Below are 27,633 nucleotides of genomic sequence, written 5' to 3' on the forward strand. Positions count from 1 at the left end.
TACTCTATGGATGCATGCTGGGAAAGGGCAGTTTTAGAGAAGGCATTTAAATCAATCTTCAATTAACATGTTTCACTAGCAATTTTTGAGAATTATGTGTATAGGTCTGAGGTAAATCTAAAGGAACTGGTAAGTAGACTTAGCTTCTAACAGGAGCAGCATCAGGTACTGAGTTACATTGTCCTTAATCACCACTTAAGTAAATTATGAAAATAGTTTGTGTATATATAGCATTTTAGCCTGTGTCTGCATTGACTACAAATGCTACAGTATGTATTTTTTTCTATACTTTTTTTGCATAATGAATGAATGAATGAGCAAACAAGACTACTTTTGGTACACTTTATGTACTCAGAGAGCTCTTACTTTCTTCCCTGTTCCACTATGGAGAGCTGGATGGGGTCCCTCACAGAGCACAGAGGGTAGACTCGAGCTCACTTGGGGGTCAGCTCTCCACTTACTCCCGCAGCCTCATGTACAGGCACACTGGGTACCCTCCGCCCATGGAGAGTCACAATGAGAGGCTGCTGGGGGCAGTGGTAGGAACAGAGGATCATTTCATTTTTATGTATTTGAAAGGCAGAGAGACAGAGGTCTCCTATCTACATGTTCACTCCCCAAATGCCCACAATACCTTGGGCTGGGCCAAGTCAAAGCCTGGAATCTCAGGCGAGGTCTCCCACGTGGGTGGCAAGGACCCAACCAGTTGAGCCAGCCCCTGCTGACTCCCAGTGAGCACACTAGCAGGAAGCTGCAATCAGTAGCAGAAGGAAGCAGAGCCCCAGTACCCCGATTCGGGGTGCCGGTGTCCCAACTGCATGGCAAATGCCCACCCCAGGGAGCATGGGCCATGCACGGCGAGCTCACACACCTCATGCTCTGTGTTTTCCCCTTAGGACGTCCGAGCACAGACCACCATTCCCCTCCTGGGCTACGTCGTGGACGACCTGCCAAGGAGTGCAGACCTGCCACACAGTTTCAAACTGACCCAGTCCAAATCTGTGCACAGTTTTGCTGCAGATAGCGAGGAACTGAAACAGAAGTGGCTAAAAATCATCTTTTTAGCTGTCAAAGGTGAGACTCCAGATGGTCCCAGTGAACATCTAGCCACCATGGATGATCATCCTGAACCCAAGAGAAAATCAGACTGCTGAACTCTGGACCGGCCACAGTGTGGGGGGTCTCAAGACTTACAGCCCAAGACATTCCCAGCTCTCCTTCCTCATCTCTTAGCACTTTATGTTGGAAATAGAGGCTCACAAATGCATCTCGGGGGACTATTTTCCTATGTTTATGTACTCTTAGTGAAATTAATGTGCAGAGCCGTTCTCCTGATAAAGTTTTGAAATAATGTGAAAAATGGAATTTTTAAAGAGATTTCTTGATTATGTACTTTTGTCTTGAAGAAGAGGGTATCAGTAGATTACACCGTTATCAAGTTAGAATGGGCCACTTTCATTTAAGAAATCCTTTCACATCTTCTCTTTCACACATAGGATCTGTTAGAGTTTGAAAGATATACCTCCATGTTGCCAAAATAGATCTATGGTGAAAAATACAGGGACAGTTTAGGCTACTGTATTAACTTATTTAGTTGATAAATCTCAAGCTGCATAGATGATTTGTCCTTTTAAAACAAGAGAAAAAGGACAAATTGTTGGTGTTCAGACCTTCAACTTAGTAGGATAAGATACTGTCTTAGTATTTCTAGGCAAACATGTATGAAGTACATAGCAATTATGTGTATATAGTATTAAATTTCAGCATATATACATATACACCCGCACCCCCCCATACCTCCTCAGCTTTAGGTTCATACTTATCTCTAATTTATTTTTTTAATATAAAGCATGTTTTATCTTGAGACTGAGCAGTGTGCTAAATTTAAATGTGTTTCTAGTGATTGATGTTTTCCTGATTGGAATTGAAGGGTATTACTAATTTCCTAAGAAAAAGCAGTAACTTATGTGGCATGGGAGATATATACAAACACCCCCAACAGTATTTTTAGGGTGCTGTATGTCTGTTATGTGTCTCTCTAAAACAGTGCCTCTCTTAGAAGGTGCTATTAATACCTGTTAAAATAATAGAATACACGGGTTTACTATTGCTTCAGTCTTGATTATTCTGAAATTCAGTTGTGTTTTCGTTACTGGGATGGTCCGAGTCATGGGTTATCTTTTACAATCCTGTAATTGGCGCAGTAGTTAAGATCAACATGTACAAAAAGGTTCACCAAAACCCGAACTGTCGAAGACGTGAGGCCTTAGGACAGACGTGTGAAAACTCCGTTTGCTGGAAGGGTTTCCCGTGCCAGGAGACTGCGGAGATCGGTTTGTGAGGACTACTCTCGGTAACCGTGCGGGCCAGTCCCCTGTCAGACGTTTCACAAGATCCACATACCCAAGCTGTGTCTGGGTGCGCAGTGCAGATCGGGAGTGCAGGACAGTGATATCCAGTCTCCTCACCAGAGAGGAGACAGGGGAAACACAGTATTGAAAAGGCACCATTCTAAGGGCAGCCTTCTGAGAGGTCCAAGTGCCTGGACAGTGAGAAATGTTTCCCCTTTGTGGATCAAAAAAAGTTTAATTTTGTCGCGAAGGCTGCTCTTCACACTGTACTTGGGCTTTAACTGTGGTATTAAGTTAACTGTTTATCTTAATCCTTTTCTCCCATTTGTACATCCATCTGCTAGAAATCCACAAAAATCTAGGTGTACTCAGCATTTGAGACCCCACACATTTACTTAGCCCCTACTGCTTTAAGACTTATGCTCGTGTTTTTTCCCCACTCCAAAGGAGCAGGTGAACCAGTGATGGCTGACAGCATGACTGTCTGCTTCTCCACAGAAGGAATGCCATCAAGATAATTAACATTAAACCAAATACCTGGAGCCAGAGAGAGAGAAAGGTAGTCCTAGCAAATCAAGAGCAGGCTTATAGAAATTTGACATTATTTCTCTTCTGCTTGCCAGTCTTTTCTGTGTGTGTGTGTCTAGTGGGCATCAGTGAGAGATACTCATGTGTTCAGAGTGGCTATGGAGAAAGTTAAGCTGCAGCTATCAATGATGATTTGGTTTTCTTAATCTCAACCAATAATGACGTGGAATGATTATCAGGGGAAGCTAGAACTTGGAAGTATCTGGGCTAATTACAAGGTTTATGAGTGATCATTTTTAAAAAGTAATGGAGAGCGCTGGCGCCGCGGCTCACTAGGCTAATCCTCCGCCTTGCGGCGCCGGCACCCCGGGTTCTAGTCCCGGTCGCCCCTCTTCCAGGCCAGCTCTCTGCTGTGGCCAGGGAGTGCAGTGGAGGATGGCCCAAGTGCTTGGGCCCTGCACCCCATGGGAGACCAGGAGAAGCACCTGGCTCCTGCCATCGGATCAGCGCGGTGCGCAGGCCGCGGCAGCCATTGGACGGTGAACCAACGGCCAAGGAAGACCTTTCTCTCTCTCTCTCTCTGTCCCCTCTGCCTGTCAAAACAAAACAAAACAAAAAAAAGTAATGGAGAGCAAGGAGATTACAGTTTCCCTGCCATTACGTTCTTCTGGCATAGAAATAACATGGACACACTCACATTTTGGCTCAATGAATACTAATGTTATTTAACTTAGTGAGAAAATACTCATATAAAGACAATACTTATTATTGTGCTCAACATTATCTGTAATTCTTTTTTAAAATCGGTCCAAGCACTTGGGCTGTCATCCACTGCTTTCCAGACACATCCCAGCAGGGAGCTAAACTGGAAGCAGAGTGACTGGGACTCTAACTAGCACTGCAGTGTGGGGCTCAGGCATCCCAAGCAGGGGCTTAACTTGCTGCACCACAACGTCCACCTCTCTTTTTCTATGAAGAAATTTCAGTACCTGCGAAGAACTTCAGGTTAGCAGAGGAACCGCAGTCGCCATTTCCCCTGGTGAAGAATCACTAATGCTTTCACTGGGGCCGAGGTAGTGAAACACTTTGACACAAACTAAAGACCTCCAGTGAGACTGGTCAGGAAGACATGCAGCGTCTTTCCCTTCTGAGACGCCCGAGCAGTCACACCAACTTGAACTTGAAAAAGAACAGTGGTTGCTTTTCTAAATTCAAAGTCCCACTCCAAAGTTAAAAAATACTTCCTGGGTGAGACTGCGTCTCATTACAAAACACTGTTTTCTAAACTTAAACTTCGCTTTTCTGGAAAATCAACCATGTGGTATGTTATCAAACTTTCTCAGTGGGGCTCAATAATGAAGAATGCCACCAGCCATTTTTGTAATGATGGCATCTACAGTGCCATTGTGTATGCAAGCAATAAAACTCTTCAGGGTATGGTTTTATACTAGCACACGTATATATAGAATTACCTTTCTCGTATAATAATTCAAATTGCTGAATACAGGGAAGGGAAATAGAGGGTGAGTGGAAGGGGGTATCATTTCTTGGAATTAAATAATTAGAAACATTTTTACCTTTGCAAAGGCTATGGACACAGAAGCAAAGCAAACTGGAACTACCTGATCAAGCTGCATTTTGGGGCCATGCCGTTTAAATAGACAAAAGGGTTGGCGTACTGACTCTTCACTGGATGACCCATCCTCCAGTTTTAAAAATTACCTGACTTTCCTTTTAAATGTACCCTGTCCCCATTACATACACACACACGCACACACTTAGATTTCTTCCAAATAGCAGTGGTTCCAGTCATAAACCAATAAAGAAAAATATAGAAGCAATGGTACTGCAGGGTTATTCAGGATTCATCGATGTCTTCCATCAAATATCCCTGTGCAAGCTCACAATTCTCCTGTACTTTTTCTGTCTCTAAGGAAACAGGGTGAAGGTTTTGATTTTGGATTTTCCTTCACATTTTGTATCTCATTCCAAAGCCTTGAGTTCTTAATCTGAGCATGTTGTCCATGATACATCTACAGTAATGGTCTCTCTGGGATATGTATATGCATATCCTGAGGAGTAGGCACCAACAGGACCAGGAAGCTTTCAGGGACAACAGTCCTGCTTTGTTTTCTTCTTCTAGGTATCCTTGCTATAATGCAGAGCAGAGGATTAAGTAAAGCTCCTGCATCCATGATGTTCTTAGCAGGTCTAAGATTAAGCACATGGTATTTATAAGCTAAGATTAATTTAAAAGGCAAGAATATCTCAGTGTTTTCATTCTTAAACTCTGTATTCTCCAGGAATGTATTAAAAGACCTGTGGCTAACCAGTTCCTATTCTTAGGACTGTATTGGCATCTGCAGGTGATCATACTGTTTCCTCATTCTTACCAATTTTATTAAAATCAAACTGCTCTTTATTTTCATATTACTATCTGCTATGGTTCTCCAGATGTAGAGAATATGAGTATTATACATAGAGACCATTAGGTCTAATTTAAAAACCCTGTGAATTTGTATGTGTATATATGTGTAAAAATACTTGATTTTCAATTCTTCCCATAGGAATGAAGGTTTTATAGAATTTTTAACTTAAATATTTTACCATAATTTACCTGAACTTGAAATATGTAATTTACCCTTATCTGTGTCAATTCTCTTTAGTCATGAGGAAGATGGCTTTGCTTTCTTTGCAGATAAGGTAGCGAGGAATGAGGTCAAGACAGATGTGGGTACGAGGAATGCTGTTCTTCAGGTCAGAGTGCTGTGTTAAGAGGAAGACAAACCTTCAACTGCAGAAGGCAGATACACTATAAAAATAGAAATCTATGTAGCTGTATGTGGATGGGGACCCTTGTACCTATGCTTTTGACCTTGGCCTCTAAATTATAGAGTACAGTATCTTTCCAATACCTTTTCCATCACTTTTTGCTTAAGAAGAATTCCATTCTTTTATACCATTCTCTGTTCTCCTGACTGAGGCAGAGAAACCACTCTTCAGTCAGTCGTGGGCTACTTTCGGGACTGAGCATTTAGCAGAGTGCGCCGTCACTTCTATGTCTGGAGATGAAGTAGCACAGGGCATCTTCAAGTTTTTTCTCGACTTGGGGCCACTGACAGTTAAGTGGAGGGTTGCCCCTTTCCCTATAGCTGTGGTAGACTTAGTGAAAAGATCAAGAAATCTCATAGCATATTTCAATAACAGAATACTACCAATACAGAGTTTAACAGTAGATGTGGGAAGAAATGCTCTATCGGGACTATTAGCATTAACAGGACTGCATTATACATTACACTGTGTGTGGGTATTGGAATGTATCTGTCAGTAGGGGTCTCTTCACTAGCCAAACAATCACATCTGTATAGTATCCAACTTTTTAACCAAATTAGCATTTCATGTTGTGACAATTGACTGGTGAGTGTTACCTGGGTTTTTCTTTTGAACTGTTGACTGATAGATTTGCAAAGTGTGTTACCAGAATTCTACAGTTGGCTCAAATGTGAAGAAGTGTACATGACCAGTAATTTCTTTTCTAGCTGTATGAATGTAAAATACTTGCAGATAGTGTATATACTGTGTAACATATGTATATTTGGTCATAAGGCAGAGAATTAGAAACATTGTAAAATTAAGCACTTTAATTCCTATTAAACATTTTTATCTTGTAAATAAATATGTCCTTAAATTAATTCTAATGTCTTAGATGTTATTTCATCTAGGATTATACATGAGGGTACTTCAAAAAGTTCATGGGAAATGTAAAAAAACTAGGCATGGATTTTAAAATTTTTTGCACAAAATAAACTTATTTCCTGATTCCATTTTCCATGAACTTTTTTTGGGGGTGTGGGGAACGCAGTAACACCAAGACATACAGAGATCTCCCATTCCCTGATACCCACAACCATGGATGGGTGATAAGGCCAAAGTCAGGAAACCAGAGCCCCATCAGAGACTCCCATATGGGTGGCTAGAATGACGCCGGGACTTGAACCGGGGCACTCTTTTTTTAATTTTTTGGACAGGCAGAGTGGATAGTGAGAGAGAGAGAGAGAGACAGAGAGAAAGGTCTTCCTTTGCCGTTGGTTCACCCTCCAATGGCTGCCACGGCTGGCGCACTGCGGCCGGCGCACCGCGCTGATCCGAAGGTAGGAGCCAGGTACTTATCCTGGTCTCCCATGGGGTGCAGGGCCCAAACACTTGGGCCATCCTCCACTGCACTCCCGGGCCACAGCAGAGAGCTGGCCTGGAAGAGGGGCAACCGGGACAGAATCTGGCGCCCCGACCGGGACTAGAACCCGGTGTGGCAGCGCCGCAAGGCGGAGGATTAGCCTAGTGAGCCACGGCGCCGGCCTATCTTTTAAGATTTGAAAGCAGAGGTGGGGGGTGGTAAGAAACAAGTGCTGCCCAAATGCCAACAACAGCCAGGTGTGGGCCAGCCCCAAGCCAGGGACCAGAAATTCCTATCAGGTTTCCCGAATGGTGACAGGGACTCAAGAACTTGAGCCATCACCAGCTGCTCTCTAGACACAGTGCCAGGGAGCTGGACAGGAAACTGAGGCAGGACTCAATCCCAGGCCCTCTGGTATGGCATGCAGTGTCTCAAACTGTGGCTTAACCTCCACAATACCCTCCCAGGCTTCACTTTAAATGCATTACTGGATCACTATGTCAGACCTCTTCTCTATTCAAACTTCCACCCTCTCCTCAATCATTTGTGCTGCTTGAGGGCCACCTCTGCTACTTGACTAAGATCAAAGCCAGGGTCAGGCATTTGTTGCAGCAGTTAGGCTGTTGCTTTGGACAGCGGCATCCCAAGGTCAGTGCCTGGCTCGAGCCCTCGCTCCTTTTCCAATCCAGCTTCTTGCGGATGCATCCTAAGACTCGGCAGAGGATGCTCCAAGTGCCTAGATGCTGGCTTTGGCCTGGTCCAGCCCTGGCTACTGTGAGCAGTTGAAGGTATGGGATCTCTGACTTTGTCTCTCAGCCTTTCAAGCAGAATGAAGAAAAAAATTAAAAAGAAGCCACCATCATCAGAGGATTTCTATGGTCTCCCCCATCCACATCACATCACCAGATTCTTTCCTGCCTTATCCACCTTCCTATTTGAGCCTATCCCCAACACCAGAGCTCTCACCATACTCCCCTTCTGGTAATCACAAATGCTCCTCTTTATTGGATTTATTAAAAAAAAAAAAAAGATTTTATTGAGAGGCAGAGTTACAGACAGGGAGGGAGGGAGGGGAAGAAACAAAGAGGGAAAGGGAGGAGAATAAACAGGGGAGAGGGGAGGGAAATAAAAAGAGGGGAGAGACAGAGGTATCTTCCAACTGCTGGCTCACTCCCTAAAAAGCCACAATGGCTGCAGCTGGGCTGATCTGAAGCCAGGAGCTTCCTCCAGGTCTCCCACGCGGGTGCAGGGGCCCAAGCACTTGGGCCATCTTGCACTGCTTTCTCAGGCCACAGCAGAGAGCTGGATCGAAAGAGGAGCAGCAGGCACAGGCACCAGCACCACAGGTGGAGGCCTAGCCCACTCCGCCACAGCGCCGGCCCCTCTGTAATGGATTTTTCTGTCAGCTGTTACAGCTTTTCCACATAGACAGCGTCACCCCACTTCCCCTTCCAGGCCGCGGGTTTTCTTCCTGTTCTTTGGACAACTGTTCGTCTCTTTTGCTGTTTTCTGCACTTCTCAGGGGTCTCAGGGGTGAATATATCCTGGATTCTCTTACTTGTTCCACTGATAATCCATTGGTGACCAATAAAGGCTCGTGCTGTCAGCTCCCAATTTTCTATCTACAGTTCTCTCTCCCTCGGGACACCACATTTATCAAACCACTTAAATGTCAGCTCCACCTGGCTGTCTAAGGGACAACTCAAATTCGACACATTCCAAATTAAAATACCTTTTCCCAAAAAGCCTCCATCCCAAACCTTCCCTGTCCCAGCTGACAGCAACTCTGGTTTTTATGGTGCTTGGGCCAGAAATGTTTCTCTCGGATTCTCAGACTTCACATCCAGACCACCAACAAGTTCTGTCCGCTCCTCATCCAAACGCATCCAGCATGAGATTCTCGCTGACCAGTCCACTGCTCCCATCCTGCTCTGAACCACCGTCGCCTCTGGCCCTGCCCGTCCAAGGGCTTCCTCATCAGCCTCGAAGCTTCTACCTTTGCCTACCACTCTGCTTCCCTCCTGTCTCAATCCGTTTTGTGCTACTACAATAGAATGCCTCCGACTGGGCAATGCATAACGAACGTGAACATGCTGACTTACGGTTCCAGGGCTGGGAAGTCCAATTTCACGGTGCCTGCACCAGACAGAACCCCTCCTGCTCTGTAAGAGGGAGACAGTGGGCTGAACTCACTCTTTTATACTGAGCAGCAACTCCGCCCATGAAGGTGGAGCCCTCGTGACCTAGTCACCCCTGAAAAGCCTCGCCATTTTTTTTTAAAGATTTATTTATTTTTTGAGAGGCAGAGTTACAGAGAGGGAGGAGACTGAGAAAACTGTCTTCCTTCTGCTGGTTTACTCCCCAAATGGCACCAAGAGCCGGAGCTGGACCGATCTGAAGCCAGGAGTCAGGAGCTGCTTCTGGGTGCAGTGGCCCAAGCACTTCCACTGCTTTCCCAGGCCATTAGCAGAGAGCTGGATCAGAAGAGGAGCAGCCAGGACTTGACCCAGTGCCCAAACAGGATGCCAGGGCCACAAGCAGGGGCTTTACCGGCTACACCACAGTACTGCCCCAAGGCCCCACCTCTTTATACTGTGACAGTGGCAACTGAATTTAGAGATGTGTTGTCAAGGGGACAAACGTTCAGACCACAGCGCCGCCAGTCACACTTACGCAGCCAACCCCTCCAGGTGCTCCCCGTGTCTCTCAGAGTGAAAACCTAAGTCCTTAGGGTGGCCTCATTAGGCCGATCTGTCTCCCAGGTCTCCTTGCTTCTCCTTCATCAAGCCAGGCACACTCCAGCCTTGTGAGGTACACGTGGTTTCCCTTTCCCACAGTGCACCCTCCCCAGACAGCTGCCTGACTAATGCTTTTGCCAACTGAAAACCTGTGCTGGAATCTCACCTCCTCAAGAGGCTCACGTTGACACGAGGGTTGAATTACAAGTGTCTCCACTACCAGAGTGGCACAGGGGTCCCTCAGTAGCCATGGAGACTGGTTCTGGACTCCCACAAATAGCAAAACCTGCAGATGCTCTAGCAGCTCACTCAAGACGGCAAAGTGTCTGCCAGGAACCATGCATGCCCTCCTGTATATTCTAAATCATCTCTACATTAGTTGCACACCAAATACAACATGAGAACTTCGCAAAGACTTGTTATACTGTGTTGTTAGGGGATAATGACAAGAAAAAACGTCTGTACGTGTTCAGTAGAGATTTGTTTTCCTGAATATTTATCCTCAGATATAGAAACCATGGGACATAGAGGGCCAATTACACTAGTGCTTTTTCTAAAACAGCATCTTATAATGTACAGATTTTAGTTTTTTTTTTTAAAAAAAAACATATTTGAAAGCCGGCGCCGCGGCTCACTAGGCTAATCCTCCGCCTAGCGGCGCCGGCACACCAGGTTCTAGTCCCGGTCGGGGCGCCGGATTCTGTCCCGGTTGCCCCTCTTCCAGGCCAGCTCTCTGCTGTGGCCAGGGAGTGCAGTGGAGGATGGCCCAGGTGCTTGGGCCCTGCACCCCATGGGAAACCAGGAGAAGCACCTGGCTCCTGGCTCCTGCCATCGGATCAGCGCGGTGCGCCGGGCGCGGCGGCCATTGGAGGGTGAACCAACGGCAAAGGAAGACCTTTCTCTCTGTCTCTCTCTCTCACTGTCCACTCTGCCTGTCAAAAAAAATAAAAAAATAAAAAAATTAAAAAAACATATTTGAAAGATAGAGAAATAGAGGTAGACAAGGAATTCCAATACTTCACAAAAGCCTACATCAGACAAGGCTAAGGTGAAAGCCAGGAGCCATGAACTGAATCAAGTTCCCCATGTGGGTGGCATGGACCCACTTATTTGAACCATTACCATTGCCTTCCAGGGTGCACATACACAGGAGGCTGAAGGCAGGAGCTGGAGCCGGGGCCGTGTATTGAACTCAGGTACTGCAATATGGGGTCAGGCATTTTAACCGCTGTCTTGACCCTGAAGCTAGCTGCCCACCCCCACTGAGCATGTTTACTTTCCATTCTATGTCTACATCTACCAGAACAAAGTTCCACAGGGCAAGAGTTTTTAAAATCAGTTTTGATCACTGATGTCTCCACTTCCTACAACAGTGCCCAGCACACTGTAGGCACTCAAACACTCACTGGATCTGAAACTTTACATAGAAGGAAAAATAGAATCTTTCTTCCAGAGTGTCAGATGATTAAGGTATAGACTTTTGCAGTAGAGACTAAGATGAAAAGAAATATTCAATATTTTATGAAGTCAAATTTTCTTCTTAATAACAAAGCTCAATTCCTGGTGAAGAGCTTAAAATATTATAAAGGACTTCAAAATATAATCATGGGCCGGCGCCGTGGCTCACTAGGCTAATCTTCCGCTTCGCGGCACCGGCACACGGGGTTCTAGTCCCGGTCGGGGTGCTGGATTCTGTCCCCGTTGCCCCTCTTCCAGGCCAGCTCTCTGCTGTGGCCCGGGAAGGCAGTGGAGGATGGCCCAAGTGCTTGGGCCCTGCACCCCATGGGAGACCAGGAGAAGCACCTGGCTCCTGCCTTCGGATCAGTGTGGTGTGCCGGCCGCAGCGCACTGGCCACGGCGGCCATTGGAGGGTGAACCAACGGCAAAAGGAAGACCTTTCTCTCTGTCTCTCTCACTGTCCACTCTGCCTGTAAAAAAAAAAAAAAAAAAAAAAAAGGTGAAAATCTTTGTCAACTTTTTCACAGCAGGCTCCTGCTTTCAAAAATCAGTCTCAGGGTCAGTGTTGTGGCATAGCAGGTAAAGCCATCGGCTGCAACATCAGCATCCCATATGGACTCTAGTTCAAGTCCCAGTTGCTCTACTTCTGATCCCACTCCCTGCTACTGTGCCTGGGAAAGCAACAAAGGATGACCCAAGTGCTTGGGCCCTTGCACCCACTGGGAGACAATGAAGAAGCTCCTGGCACCTGGCTTCAGCATGACCCAGTCCCAGCCATTGTGGCCATCTGGGCAGTGAAGCAGCAAATGGAAGATTTCAAAATCTCTCCCTCTCTGTAACTCCGCCTGTCAAACAAATAAGCAAATATGAAAATCTGGTTTAATCCTTGGCTCTGGATCCCAGTTCCAGCTTCTGGTCAATGCAAATCCTCGAAGCAGTACTGATGCCTCTAGTGGTTGTGTCCCTGTTACCCACATAGTAGGTCTGGACTGAGTTACTGGTCCGTGCATTTAGACACCCCAAGTCCTGGCCATGGCCTGCCATCTGGGAAGTGAACAAGTAACAAGTGTATGGGAGCTTTCTCTCTCTCTCTCTCAACCGCCCACCACCATCACAACACTGGCTGTGAGCTAACTGGAGAAGGTGGCCACTGTTTGAGAAGGATCCAGAAGCACACACAGATACACATCCTGAGGAAGCAGAGCTGGCAGAATGGGCTTGACCCAGGGTCTCCTTTCATAAGAAAGCAAGCGATTCATGTTTCGTTTGCCCTGAAGTAAAAACAAGGTTGCTTGTTCTTAACAAAGGAAATCTGCTTTTGTACAGTAAGATTGAGCCTCACAGCCTATTATGACATTTTCAGAAGAAATGGTATTTTTTTCAGAGATATTTAAAAATTTATCTGATAGTCAAAGTGACAAAGGGAAGAGATAAAAGAGAGCAACAGAGAGAGAGAGAGGGAAGGAGAGAGAGAAAGAGAGGGGGAGGGGAGAGAGGGAGGGAGGAGGAAGGGAAAGGTATCTCCCATTCATTGGTACATTTCTCAAATGGCTGCAATGGCCTGGACTGGACCAGACCAAAGCCAGGAGCCTGGAACTCCATTTGGCTCTCCCATGTGGGTAGGAGGCATCCACGCACTTGAGCTGTCATACCCTGCTTTCCCAGGTGCATTCGCAGAAACCTGAATCAAAACTGGAGCAGCTGGGGCTTGGATAGCATTCTGATACAGAATGGGGGTATCTGAAATGGCAGCTTATCCAGTAGTGACACAATGCTGACTCCGTTTTTTTCTTTTTTTTAATGTTTTTAAAAAGTTTTCTTTATTTACTTGAAAGGCAGAGTGACACAGAGGCAAGCATAGACAGAAAGAGATCTTCAGATGCTGGTCATTTCCCAAATGCCTACAACAGCTGGGGCTGAAGGAGGCTGAAGCCAAGCACCAGGAATTCCATCCCAGTCTCCTGCAAGCTGTCAGGAACTCAAGTATTTGAGGCATCATTTGATGCCTCCCTGGAGTATTAGCAGGAAGCTGAATAAAAAATGGAGGAGTCGGAACTCAATTTCAGGCCCTCTGATATTGGATGTGGTGAGTCTCAAGTAGCAACTTAACATGATGCACCACAACTTGGGCCTCTAAGAAATGCTATTTTTAGGGTCCGGTGCTGTGGCATAGGTCAAGCCTCCACCTGTGGTGCCAGCATCCCATATGGATGCTGGTTTGAGTCTTGGCTGCTCTACTTCCAATCCAGTTTCCTGCTAACAGCCTGGAAAATCAGTGCAGGATGGCCCAGGAGGAGCTTGGGCCCCTGCACTGATGTGGGAGACTTGGAAGAAGCTCCTGGCTTCAGATGAGCCCAGCTCTGGCTGTTGCAGCCATTTGAGTAATGAACCACTGTACAGAAGACCTCTCTATGTCTCTTTCTGTCTCTGTAACTCTGCCTCTCAAATATATAAATCTTGGGGCTGACATTGTGTAATACTGGGCTAGGCCTCTGCCTGTGGCATTGGCGTCCCCTATCAGCACTGGTTTGTGTCCCTGCTGATCCTGTTCCAGTCCAGCTCTCTGCCATGGCCTGGGAAAGCAGTAGAAGATGGCCCAAGTGCTTGGGCCCCTGTACCAATGTGAGAGACTGGAAAAAGTTTCTGGCTCCAATGGGCCTAGTTCTAACTGTTGCAGCCATTTGGGGAGTGAGCCAGAGGATGGAAGGCCTTTCTTTCTCTCTTTCCCTCTCTTTGTAACTCTACTTCTCAAATAAATAATTAACATAAATAGATCTTTAAAAGAAATACTTTTATATGATAACATATATATATTTATCATACACAGAGTAAAAACAATACATTGCACAAAGATTAAGACTATTGTTTCCATTTAGAATCATGTTGTGTTCCAGAGAGGGAGGAACACAGGTCATCCTAAAAATCATGATGTAGCTGGCTTTTCAATGTCTGCTCGATGCGTACGTGTATGCCTGCGTGTGCTTGGGGAGCAGCGAGCAAGGGAGCAGAGTGCAGAGACTGAACCATGGCATCGAGTTGCACATTCAGGAGGAAGAACTCTCCACAAAGAAATACTATGTGCTAAACAAAGTCATGGTACGTGCTGAGTACACCCCTTTATAGAATTTTGATTTGTGAACCATCTTAATGTTTTACACACACATACCCCACCTGTTTTTTAAAAAAAAAAAAAAAAAAAAAAAAAAAACTTTTAACAGGGGCCAGCACTGTGGCACAATGAGTTAAAGCCCCAGCCTGTAGTGCCAGCATCCCATATGGGTACCAGTTCAAGTCCCAGCTGCTCCACTTCCAATCTAGCTCCCTGTTAATATACCTGGGAAAGCAGCACAGAATGGCCTGAGTTCTTGGGTCCCTGCACACACCTGGGACACCCAGAGGAAGCTTTTGGCTCCTGGCTTTGAATCAGTTCAGCTCCAGCCACTGCAGCCATTTGGGGAGTGGACCAGGGGATGCAAGACCTCTTTTTCTCTATCTCTGTCTCAACCTCTCTCTGTAAGTATCTTTGAAATAAATAAAATAAATCTTAAGAAACAAATCTATAATGGAACGCAAATTTAATCAAGAGAACTCATCCATATATCAAATGATACTGAACAATTAACATAATGACACTGAAGACAATATCCTAAAGACTAGCAAAAGTATTTTTAAAGTTTTATTTATTGCCAGCACCGCGGCTTAATAGGCTAATCCTCCACTTAGTGGCGCCGGCACACAGGGTTCTAGTCCCGGTGGGGGCGCCGGATTCTGTCCCGGTTGCCCCTCTTCCAGGCCAGCTCTCTGCTGTGGCCCGGGAAGGCAGTGGAGGATGGCCCAAGTGCTTGGGCCCTGCACCCCATGGGAGACCAGGAGAAGCACCTGGCTCCTGCCTTCAGATCAGCGCGGTGCGCCGGCCATTGGAGGGTGAACCAACGGCAAAAGGAAGACCTTTCTCTCTGTCTCTGTCAAAAAAAAAAAAAAAAAAAAAAGTTTTATTTATTTATTTGAAAGGCAAAGTGACAGAGAAACAAAGAGGGTGTGGGGGGGGAGGGGAGGGGAGGGGAGGGGAGGGGAGGGGAGGGAGATCTTAGTAGGAAGGTGGAATAGAAGTAGAGGTAGGACTCCAACCCAGGTATTCTGAAATGGGATATGGGTATTCTAAGCAATAGTTTAATTGGCTGTACCACAACACTCGCCCCTAAAAACTTCTCAACATGGTATGCTGACTATACATGCTGAGAATGCAACAGATATTGAACACTAGTTAGCTGTTTGTTTTTCCCAGTGGTATGACCTAGCATTTCTGACATTACTTTTCCTCCCTCCCTCCCTCCCTCCCTTTTGAGAGGCAGAGTTATTGAGAGAGAGAGAGACAAAGAGAAAGATCTTCCTTCCGTTGGTTCACCCCCCCAAATGGCCACTACAGCCAGTGCGATGCGCCGATCTGAAGCCAAGAGCCAGGCGCTTCCTCCTGGTCTCCCATGTGGGTGCAGGGCCCAAGCACTTGGGCCATCCTCCACTGCACTCCCAGGCCACAGCAGAGAGCTAGACTGGAAGAGGAGCCACCGGGACAGAATCTGGCGCCCCGACAGGGACTAGAACCCGGTGTGCCGGCGCCACAGGCAGAGGATTAGCCTAGTGAGCTGCGGAGCTGGCCGGGAAGTTTCTTATTGTCAGAGAAAGCAGTGGAAAGGTGGAATGTGAGACTAAATCCTATACAGGAATGACAACAAATGAATTATTACTTTGTCAAAGCTAATTTATTACTGGATTGGAATTAAAAGTATCATTATGAACTTGTGCTTTCATTAGCTACGTAGGTGTCTGTAGCTACAGATCAGATATATACATTCATAGATACAGAGGGGGATATATGTGTGTGAATATACACATAAGTAATGGCATTCCAAGAGCAACAAGTGCAGCTGGTATCCATTTTATTTCTACAAACCATTTTTCAGATAAAGGAACCAGAAGCCCCCAGAGAAACACATGATCTGAGGGATGGGGGAAAAAATTTAGGATAAACCTGGAATATTATATTGTGGCCCAAAATAATAAAGTACCTAAAGCATGACGAGAACATGTCAGAAGGATCAGAATCCAGCTGACAGTAGAATATAAACATTAAAAGTGACAGCAACGCATGCCAACATTGTGGCACAGCAGGTTAAGCTGCTGCCTGCAACACTGGCATTGCGTTTGAGGACTGGTTTGATTCTCAGCTGCTCCTCTTCAGATCCAGGTCCCTGCTAACACATTTGGAAAGCAGTGGAACAAGGCTCAAGTACTTGGGCCCCTGCACCCATGTGGGAGGCCTGGAAGAAGCTTCTGGCTCCTGGCTTTGGATCGGCGTAGCTCCGGTCATTGCGGCCAATTGGGGAGTGAACCAGCAGATGGAAGACCTCTCTCTTTCCCTCTCTGCCTCTCCTCCCTCTGTATAACTCTGACTTTGAAATAAATAAATAAATCTTAAAACAAAAACAAAAACAAACCTGGCTTATAGCCTTCAAAAATGTTAAGGTCATAAAAGAGACAGACAGACTGAGGAGACGTTCAGGTTGAAGGTCTGTAAAGGCACGACAACTAATGTACTGTGTATGTAATTCAGACTGGAACTATGCTCGCTAGGGTTTTTGTGTTTGGGTTTTTCTCTCTCCCCTAAGGATAATACTGAGGCAATGGGTGAAAACAAACATCTAGAGATCAGACAATGACACTATACTCTGTCTTTACAGTTACATCATAAATGTGTAAGAGAAAATCCTTACTCCTGAACATATACACTGCAGTATCTGAGGGCAGACAAGCACCATTTCCACAATGTACACTCAGTGGTTTCAGAGATGAGAATAAGCAGAAGAATGATAAAGTCAATATGGTGAAAAAAATAACAAATGGAATATGGGTAAAGGGCAAACTGGAGTTCTTATATTAATATAACTTTTATGTAAGTCTGAATATATATATTTCAAAAATAGTTTTAACTGTTTTCAGGAAATGTAAATTTTCAACACTACTTATGTATTTGGATAGGAACAATGACAACACCAAACATTCCTGAGAACATGGACAACAGCGCCTCTCATTCATTGACAGTGGGAATTTAAAATGGCACAGATACTTTGGAGATAGCCTGGTAGTTCCTTACAAAATCAAACACACTCTCGGCTGGTGCCGTGGCTCACTAGGCTAATCCTCCGCCTAGCAGCGCCGGTACCCCGGGTTCTAGTCCCGGTTGGGGCACCGGATTTTGTCCCGGTGGCTCCTCTTCCACGCCAGCTCTCTGCTGTGGCCTGGGAAGGCGGTGGAGGATGGCCCAAGTGCTTGGGCCCTGCACCTGCATGGGAGAGCAGGAGGAAGCACCTGGCTCCTGCCTTTGGATCAGCGCAGCGCGCCGGCCGTAGCAGCCATTTTGGGGGTGAACCAGCGGCAGGAAGACTTTTCTCTGTCTCTCTCTCTCTAACTCTGCCTGTCAAAAAACAAAACAAAAACAAACATACTCTTGTCATATACACTAGCTAGCAATCACACTTGCTATAATTTATCCAAATTATTTGAAAACTTATGTCCACACAGAAACACACAGCAGCTGTTTATAGCAAATTTATCCACAAGTGCCACCATTTAGAAGCAACCAGGATGTTGTTCAACAGGTGACTGGATAAACAATCTACGGTACATTCAGACTATGGAGTATTATGTAGCTCTAAGAAGAGAGGATCCAGGAAGCCATGAGAAGAATGCCCTTCCGGACATCGTCCACTGAACAGGCTGCAAACTGCATGGTTCCCACCACGTGACATTCTGGGTCAGGCACAACTATAGAGAAAGGACAAAGAGCAACGGCTGCCAGGCAGCTCTGAGAGGGAACCGGGAGCAGACAGATCCTGGAGGACTTTGAGGGCAGTGAAACCGGTCTGTAGGATACTGTGGTGGTGGACTCACCCCTTATGCATTTGTCACATCAAGGGAACACCACCCAGAGGGAACCCTCCTGGAAACCATGAGCCCTGCTGAGGGTGTGTCAGTGTCAGGTCCATCACACTGCCCTGGTGGAGCAGGCTGACAGTGGGGAAGCTGTGCCTGGGCGAAGCAGGACATTTAGGGGAGCTCTGCTTTCTGTCCAACTTTGCCGTGGACCTAAAACTTCTCTAAAATATAAAGCGTAAAAGGAAGAATGAATATTTTGATGGAGGGGTTGGCGCTGTGGCATAGTAGGCTAAGCAGTGCTGGCATCTATGTGGGTGTTGGTTCATGTCCCTGCTGCTCCTCTTCCAATCCAGCTCTCTGCCCAAGTCCTTGGGCCCCTGCACCCATGCGGGAGACCCATCAGCAGCTTCTGGTTCTTGGCTTCGGATCGGCCCAGCTCTGCTCCTTATGGCCATTTGGGGAATGAACTAATGAATGGAAGACCTTTCTGTCTCTCCCTCTGTCAACTGTTTATTTTCCTGAGTTGTTTCTAAGCTTACATACTGCGACTTTTTCTTCCTCTCTTCATACAAGTGAAAATTGTTTAAAGAAATAAAGGAGCAGGCATTTGGCCTAGCACCGAAGACACCTGTAACCCACATAAGAGTACCTGAGTTTGATACCTGACTTCAACGTCCTGCAAACACAGATGCTGGGAGACAGCAGGGGATAGCACAGAGACTCACATGGAGTTCCTCAGTCGTGGTTCTTGCAATCCTTTAGGGACTGAACCAGCAGATGGGAGCGCTCTCTCTCCCTCTTGAACAACTGCTTTTTTAAAAGCTTTATTTATTTATTTGAAAGTCAGAGTTACAGAGAGGGAGGGAGGGAGGGAGGGAGGGAGAGAACAGCATTAATCTTCTATCCTCTGGTTCACTCCTCAAGTGGCCCAAATGGCCACAGCTGAGCAAGGCCAAAGCCAAGAGCCAGGAGTTTCACCTGGTCCCCCATGTGGCTGGCAGGGGTCCAAACACTTGGGCCATCTTTCACTGGTTTTCCAGGCGCATCCTCAGGGAGCTGGACTGCAGGTAGAGCAGTAGGGATGCTAACCAATGTCCATATGGATATGGGTCAGCTTCACACCGCAGCTACTCTGGCCCCATTGAATACACTTAAAAAATTAAGAAAAATATAATCAGATAATTGTGTGCTTACTTTATCATTTTAAAGGTCTATGATGACTTTGAATATTCAGTACTGACAGATCTTTTTTCTGGGAGCACACAAGTAACTACCTCCATATTTTCTCATTTCTCTAATGAGAAGATACGTTCTTCACAAACAAAGTAGTCTGGATATTTTAAAATAGGTGAACAGTTAATAGATATCAAAACACTGTCACAGTATATTTATATGTCAACACCCAAAGAAAATTTCTGAACTCACAAATCTGCAATTTAATCTACTATGAGATTCCTAAATATGAAGTTAAAACCAGAGAAACATCTGATTTTAACCAGAGATTCTAGAGTAGAAACACAAACCAATATGTACATTATAAAATTACACAAGGAGCTCATTTTGGTCACTTGAAGTGTTGTTTTTATACCTGCAATGATTGGCTTATTTCAGGATCCAAAGTAAACTAACAGATTATTGGGAGGAAAATACTGTGTTGGCAAGAAAAGAGTGACACATTCAGTATGTCTCCGACCTCCCCAAATCCCTGAGTTCCTTCATGCATGTCGGCCAAGGAGCTGTACGTCATTTACTAATGTATTTTCATTTGTTTAAAAAAAAAATTCCACAAAGACCTGCGCTTCTACTGTTTTCAAATGACAACAGAAAAAGTTTGGTAGAACAAGTTCTACGTTTCAGGATTCAGAAACAGAAACCAAAACCAAAAGAAAAACAAAATCCATGAAACCAGTATGAGATTAAAGGATGAAAACTATGGAAGAGCTTTTTCCGACTCTGCTTCAAACAGCTAAAGACGAGACCAGGGGCCGGTGCTGCGGCTTAGTGGGTAAAGCCTCTGCCTGCAGTGCCCCCATCCTACATGGGCTCCGATTCAAATCCCAGCTGCTCCACTTCCAATTCAGCTTCCAGCTAAAGCACCTGGGAAAGAAGTGGAAGATGGCCCACGTGCTCGGGAATCTGCATCCATGTGGGAGACTCCAAGTTTCAGATCAGGCCAGCTCCGGCCACTATGGCCATTTGGGGAATAAATCAGTGAGTGGAAGATCTCTCTCTAACTCTCCACTCTCTGTAACTCAGTCTGTTGAATAAATAAATATTTTTTTGAAAGCAAAGACCAATATACAAGAACTCAAAAACAGGAGCAGGCATTTGGTCTAGTGGGTAGATGCCCACATCCCATATGGGAGTGTCGGTTCCAGCACCATATCCACTTCTGATTCCAGTTTCCTGCTAATGCACACTGTGATTTGGTTCCTCCCACTCATATAGGAGATGTGGACTGAATTCCAGGTTCCTGATTTCAGCCTGGCCTAGCCCTGGCCAATGAGAGCATTTAGGGAAAGAACTAGTGTATAGGAAATCTGGCTCTCTGCCTTTTAAATAAATATAATGAATACATGAAAACTGAAAAATAAATCAATGGGAGCCTGAATGTCTTCAAGTTTTCTTCTCTGAGTTTTCCATTTTTTCCCAATACTAAAGCTCTACTTAAAGTTTAGTAAGAAACATTATTAACAAACTGCTAACATCCACCTTATCTAAGAAGATACCACTGGCCCTCTGAGACATCAGTCACATGCATTATTACTTACACAATGGTGTTGGCTTAGGGGCAAATCCAACCTTTCTCTTGGCCTTCATATGTTTTCTGTCAGTCAGGCAGGGATCCACAAAAAAGGCAAAGTTCCTCGCTCCCACACCTTGTCTTCATAATCATCACCTGAGCCCCAGTCCCAACTTGCATGTGTCGCTTGGGTCTTTGTGTTCAGATTTTCTGGACGACAGAACAAGCAAAACACAACACACACATACTCCTTCAGCTTCTGCCGACGGTCTCACTGTTTATGAGGCTCTGAAGTGGCCCATTAGGCCAGTGTGAAACCAGGACCTAGTGGAACACACAGCTTCCTAGGTGAAATGATAATCTGGTGCCCTTTAAAATTAATCCTGTTGGGGTGGCCACTGTGACACAGTGGGTTAAGCCGCTCCTTGTGGCACTGAAATCCTATCACACTGCACGAGAAGAAACCGCACCTCTGCTCCTAACCAGCTTCCTGCTGATGCTCACCTCGGAAGGCAGCAGACGACAGCTAACGCATGTGGGAGAGCTGAAGGGAGCTCCTGGCTCCTGGCTATGTCTGGTCCAACTCCAGCTGTTGTGGGCATTTGAGGAGTGAAACTTATTTATTGGAAAGTCAGACACAGAGATACACAGAGAGATCCCATCCACTGGCGCTCTCGCTCGCTCACTCTCTACTGCTTTGCTTTTCAAATAAATAAAACTAAACTAAAAAAATTAATCCCATTTCAATGCTTGCTCAACGTTTATTTTGAGCAAGGAAAGAATGAAGAAATAAAACCTGGGGGCAGCTGACAACCTCTTCTATTCTTGATTCTTCAGTATGGGGAAGAGAATTGTACTCAACGACTGACAAAATAAAAGGACATGGAATCCACTGGACCCAGTTTCATGAGAAATCTGTTCGATCACTTATTGCTGCCCAAGAGTGTCCCTCAGGACTCTCAAACGACAACAAGTAACCACTCTCTACTTGAGAAAATAATTGACAATCTTCTCCATGTCACCAGGTTTCCACAGTGCCCAGTGCTCATTCATGTTCTACCATCTCTTGGACAATGACAACATGAGGGCTCCCAGGCTAGCGAGCCCCTCACCCAGCTCTGCTAAGAAGAGCAGTATGGCCAGTGGCCTTTGGCCCTTGATCCTGCTCTCTATCTCTCCTACTCCTTAAACCATGAAAGGAGGTGCAGGTGTTTGGCAAAGTCGTTAAGGTGCTGCTTGGGATGCCCACCTCCCATGTCATCACCCACAGTGATGGGTTCAAGTCTTGGCTCCGCTCTCCATTCCTGTCTCCTGCTACTGTGCATCCTAAGCAGCAGCCTGTGAGGGCTGAAGAAGGTGGGTCCCTGCTACTCAGGTGGGAGATGCAGACAGAGTTTCTGGTCCCTGGTTTTAGCCTAGAGCAGCTCTGGATATTGTGAGAATTTGGGGAGTGAACCAGTGGGTGTGAGATCTATTTCAAATAAATAAAAAAGTCTTGAAAAAGGCAAAGCAAATTCCTCCAAGCTTGTTCACTTCAGAAATTATGACTGAACCCTAAGGGACAGAGTGTCATGGCTCGGTCCTGAGTTGAGATCAAATATAAGGTATATCAGAAATGTCATGGAAAAATGAATCTAAGCATAGTTTTGTCCCAATACACATTTTTTTATGAACATTTTCAAGACCCTTCATGTAAGTCTCTCAGAGATTCACTATTCTTAGTTTGAGGTCCTATTAATTTTATTTAAGGTTGCATCCTAAACACTATCCTATCTTCAAAAATAGTTTTTCATGGTAATGGCCAAAATTTGCAGGTTTCATACATGCTAAATACTATTCATACTAACTTTATACAAGTAATTTCATTCTTATTCTTCCACTATTTATTTAGAAACCTGCTTATTTCCAAGATTTCACTCTTTCCAAAAGTGCTTCAAGGAATATCTGTGTCTTGTTCAGAGTGTTACCTGTGCTTTAGGTAAAAAAAGGAAAGCCCCTCTGGCAGGTGATTCAACTGGGAGGAGAAAGGAACACCTGGCAATCTCATGGGAACTGTTTTTTTGACAGGCAGAGTGGACAGTGAGAGAGAGAGAGACAGAAAGAAAGGTCTTCCTTTTGCCGTTGGTTCACCCTCCAATGGCCGCCGCGGCCGGCGCGCTGCGGCCTGCGCACCGTGCTGATCCAAAGGCAGGAGCCAGACGCTTCTCCTGGTCTCCCATGGGGTGCAGGACCCAAGCACCTGGGCCATCCTCCACTGCACTCCCGGGCCACAGCAGAGAGCTGGCCTGGAAGAGGGGCAACCGGGACAGAATCCGGCACCCTGACTGGGACTAGAACCCGGTGTGCCGGCGCCGCAGGTGGAGGATTAGCCTAGTGAGCCGCGGCGCTGGCCTGGGAACTGTTTTTGAACTACACAAACTTATCCCACTCCTGCTGCACCTGTGATGCACCTGGGCCTGCATCCTGCCAGGTGGGCAAGGGTGTGTGAGTTTTCTCCCAAACGATTCATTCCTTTCTTCTACTTGCCACCCCCATTTCTATGAACCACTAGGATAGTTGAAGGAGACCATTAGACTTCAGTCTGCACCACGCATCCTGTCCTCATGTGACTGCTGGCCTGGCCTGCTCCCCATGATGTCATGCCCTCCTGCTGCCCACCCTGCTGCCCCAGAGCTTCACTGAGGGTCTCGGGTGAGCTCAGCCTGTTTCATTGTTGACTGCAATGAAAACCGACATAGTGTCTGGTCGAATGAGACAAAGAAATGGAAGGATCCATAAAAATCCTTTTTCAAACAGCAAGCCACTGACAAAGGAGAAAGGAAACTGCAGGGCGGCCAGAGTGAGTTCCTGTTCTTCGCCTCTCCCCGTTCCAGAGCTGTGCTTCTCAACCTTATTTCCTACTTCAACTGCCCTCCTTCCCCAAGGACATTTGGCAAAGTGTGACATGATGGTTATCACACCTGGGGCAGGTGTGGGGTAGTGGGCTCCTGGCATCTTGGAGGTGGGAGCCAGGGATGCTAATAAATACCCTATGATGCAAAGGACAGTGCCCCCCTCACACCCTACTGATAAAACAATCACCCGGCCCCAGATGGAGACTGGCGAGCCCTGCTCCAGAATGTGCGTTTCCAGCTGCCCACTGCTCTTCTGCTCCCCCACTGTGGATGAAGCAGACCCAGACTGCCACCCGTCAGTTTTCTGCAACCCCATCCTTTCTCCTGCCTCTTTGTCCAATGCTCTACTTTCCCCAGGTCCCAATGGAAAGATGACGACATTTAACCAAACAACTTAATGACTTTAAATAATTTCCTCTGATAGTCAGTCTGTAGTTGGCAAACCTTGAGCAGTAAGGTTCTTGAGCAACAGGACTCCGTATGCCTTACATAACATCTGGGAAATTGTGCAGAGATGAGAATAGACTGAGTCCCGCTGCACTGGGAACATGATCCGTGACCTGCGGTGTTTTGGCATCACTGTCCTTACATGGCCTTGAATCATGGCTGCTGAACTTCATTCTTTTAGAGCCATTTCTAGTTCTCTAGATGAACGTACTGCTTTCTTTGGATATTCCTCCACTTTCTCAGTCCTTTGAGCCATGACTCAGATCCCAACAATTACTCCTCGCTCCAAAATGTTACTATAATTAGCATTCCTATTGAACTTAAACATACAACAAGGAAACAGAACTGATGTTACTTGATAACATACTTGACAAAACATATGCCTTGAAGACAAGTGCCCTTTGCGGAAGTTTTTAAAAAACGCTTAACATTCAGGTCTGAATGTTTTATTGCATTCATTTTACCCACTGTGTTCGTTTTGAACTGCTGGGTAAGATTGAGCCTGCAGAATGAACTTTAAAGATTTAACAACAAAAGGGTTGATAAAGGGTCTGGCTTTCACACCTGTCTTCAATGCATCCGCACTAGATTTCAAATGCATTTATCCACGCAATGAAGAGCTAGGAGCAAAGAGGGAAATAGCTGATGTGTGGTCCCATCAAAGACCTGAGCAAAATGCCAGCTGCTTGTATCTACCACACTTTTGGGACTCTACTAAGCATCAGTTTCCTCCTTACAATCCTGTAAGGTAAGACAAAGAAATTAAGACTCAAAAAATACATGAGAAAACCTCAGGGCCATACAACTAAGCAGTGGCAGAGGCAGATTCTAAGCCCAGATCCTGTGGGATCAAAGCCGATGCTAAATACTAACACTTAGTATTATGGGGCATATGTTCTGAAAGAGCTATATGGTGGGGGCAGAAGGAGCTCTGGCTCCGAGGTTCAGATGTCTGCGTCCCACAGAGGAGTGCCCGGGCTTGCTACTCAGCTCTACTACCACTAGCTCCCCGCTAACATGACCTTGGGAGGCAGCAGGGATGGCTCAAGTAGCTGGGTCCCCACCACTCAATATTTTATGGATAAGGAGACTGAGGCTAAGAGAACTTACACTGGGGCTGGCACTGTGGCATAGCTGGTAAAGCCATCTCCTGTGACACTAACAACCAATATGGGCGCGGGTTTGAATCCTGGCTGCTCCACTTTCGATCTGCCTCCCTATTAATTGCCTGGGCAAAGAAGTGCAGGGTGGTCTGAGTGCCTGGGCCCTTGCTACCCACAAGGTAGACTTGGAAGAAGCTCCTGCTTCTAGGCTTCAGTGTGGCCCAGACCCAGCTGTGTGGATGGAAGATGGATCTCTGTTGCTGACTTTGTTTCTCCCTCTATGAACTCTTTCAAATAAATAAAGAAATCTTAAAAAAAATTTTACATCTAATTGCAGATGTGAAGAGGTAAATGGTAATTTTTTTTTAAAATATTTATTTATTTGAAAGGCAGAGAGGCAGAGGCGGAGAGAGACACAGAAAGAGGGAAATGTCTTCCATCCGTAGGTTCACTCCCCAAGTGGCCTCAACGACCAGAGCTGGGATGATCTGAAGCCAGGAGCTTCTTCCAGGTCTCCCACATGGATGCAGAGGCCCACGCACTTGGGCCATCTTCTACTGATTTCCCAGGCTATGGCAGAGAGCTGGACTGGAAGTAGAGCAGGAGGGACTCGAAGTGGCGCCACATGGGATGCCGGCATTGCAGGTGGCGGCTTTACCAGCTACACCACAGTGCCAGCTGCAGAACTTGGTTTTCAGCATAGTTTGACTGCTGTAAAAACTGTCCTTCTAAGAATACTCATACAATGTATGGCCCCCACCACCCTGTGCCATTTCCACAACCCCAAGTAGCCCTCTGTGCATCATCTACCAAATTGTATTACATGATCCACGGCAAGCAATGCTGGTCTCTTTTATAGGCAGAAAAAATTAAAGTTCAGATAGTGTGCATACTGTATCCAAAACCACACACCTCCCACCATGCACAGACTAAGTAAGGAATGTTTATTGAAACTCACCCCAACAATTATTTTCAAGCTCTATCAGAGTGAGTGCCTGCTGTATGATGGAGGCACCACTACAGCTCTAAAAACACAGTGTTTTACATACACATGTGCATACACTTACATGCATTAAAAAAGAATGAGGTGAGGGGTGGCCACTGTGGCACAGCAGGTTAGCCTGCTGCTTGAGAACCTGCACCTCGTATCAGAGTGCCACTATAAGCCGCAGCTTCTGACCCAACTTCCTGTTACTGTGCACCCTGGGAGGGTAGCAGATGATGGCTCATGTAGTTGGGTCTCTGCCAACTACCTGCGAGACCCAGACGGAGTTCCAGGTTCCTGGCTTCAGCCTGACCAGGCCCTGCTTGTTGTAGACATTTAGGGCCTAACCAGGGGACATCACATCAATCTCTTTCCCTCTCTCTCTCTGCTGTTCAAAAAAAAATTTTAAAAAAAAAAAAAGGCCTCCCTTTATAGTATTCAGAAGGAACCAGTCCTGTTGACAATCTTGATTTTAGCCTCCAGAACTGCGAGACAATAAATTTCTGTTTATCTACACCAGTCAGGGAGTGGTGTTTTACAGAGGCCCTATGGAAACTAACACACTCTTTCATGAAATTTCTGTAGTAAGAGGGAATTAGATGTTTACAAGCCTGCTAGGATGGCCAGAGTCACTTCAGGAACTACTCCCACATAATGCCACTAAACTGGTGCACTGACAATCACGGATACGTTTGTGCCAGCCAGGAGCTGGTTCCCAGGATCTCCTTACCTCGATCACCATCTGAGATTCAGGGAAACATCAGTTCTAGAACCACATTATGGTTCTCATGATCCGTACAAGAAAAATAGATGCCTTGTATAACCCCTATCTCTTTTTTATTTTTTTAATTTTTAACATGTATTTATTTGAGAGGCGGACAGGGACAGGGACAAAGTTTCCATCGACTGGCTCACTACCGAAACGCCTGCAATGCTTGGGGCTTGGCCTGCTGAAGCTGGGTGCGCAATCCACATGTCTCACATTCGTGGCAAGGACCCAATTACTAGAGCCATAGCAGCTGCCTCCAAGGCTCTGCACAGCTGGACTGAAGCTAAATTCCTCTTCACATAAAATGTGGGCAAACTGAGCTGGAGAGGAGATAAACAGGAAGGTGCGAGGAGCTTCTAAGAATGCCAAACATTAAGGGCTCTGTTGTAAAGAGGCTAGTGGGAAATTCTGAGCAAGAGCAGGTGAAGTGGTCTAAAGACTGGGATGCTACCTGTTGGCTTTGCTGTGAAACAAAATGACTCTATGAACTCATTTGGAAAACGTGCCCCG

The 27,633-nt window shown here is 45.9% G+C and overlaps 1 protein-coding gene and 1 long non-coding RNA gene across 58 annotated transcripts in view; one reads left to right on the forward strand and one right to left on the reverse strand.

Moving 5' to 3' along the window:
* FGD4 (FYVE, RhoGEF and PH domain containing 4) overlaps nt 1-6,571 on the forward strand; it is a 218,540-nt gene extending 211,969 nt beyond the window's left edge. For all 8 annotated transcript variants that reach the window (XM_051850918.3, XM_089303980.1, XM_070049625.2 and 5 more), the window contains one exon: nt 897-6,571. In XM_051850918.3, the coding sequence (XP_051706878.3) occupies nt 897-1,154 (258 nt within the window). In that variant the 3' untranslated portion in view covers nt 1,155-6,571. The remainder of the gene's footprint in view (nt 1-896) is intronic.
* Nucleotides 1-27,633, reverse strand: part of LOC103348951 (uncharacterized) — a 55,047-nt gene that overhangs the window by 17,701 nt on the left and 9,713 nt on the right. For 23 of the 50 annotated variants that reach the window (XR_016213068.1, XR_016213058.1, XR_016213059.1 and 20 more), the window contains one exon: nt 20,954-21,135. The exons of 19 other annotated variants lie outside the window; for them this stretch is intronic. This is a non-coding gene — a long non-coding RNA (uncharacterized LOC103348951). Of the gene's footprint in view, nt 1-9,155; nt 9,216-20,953; nt 21,136-27,633 lie in introns of all 50 variants that reach the window. 8 more of the 50 variants (XR_016213085.1, XR_016213079.1, XR_016213050.1 and 5 more) reach the window with 2 other exon arrangements.

Source organism: Oryctolagus cuniculus, chromosome 9 (assembly GCF_051225735.1).
Source record: "Oryctolagus cuniculus isolate XC-2025 breed Fujian yellow rabbit chromosome 9, ASM5122573v1, whole genome shotgun sequence".
NCBI classification, from domain to species: Eukaryota; Metazoa; Chordata; class Mammalia; order Lagomorpha; family Leporidae; genus Oryctolagus; species Oryctolagus cuniculus.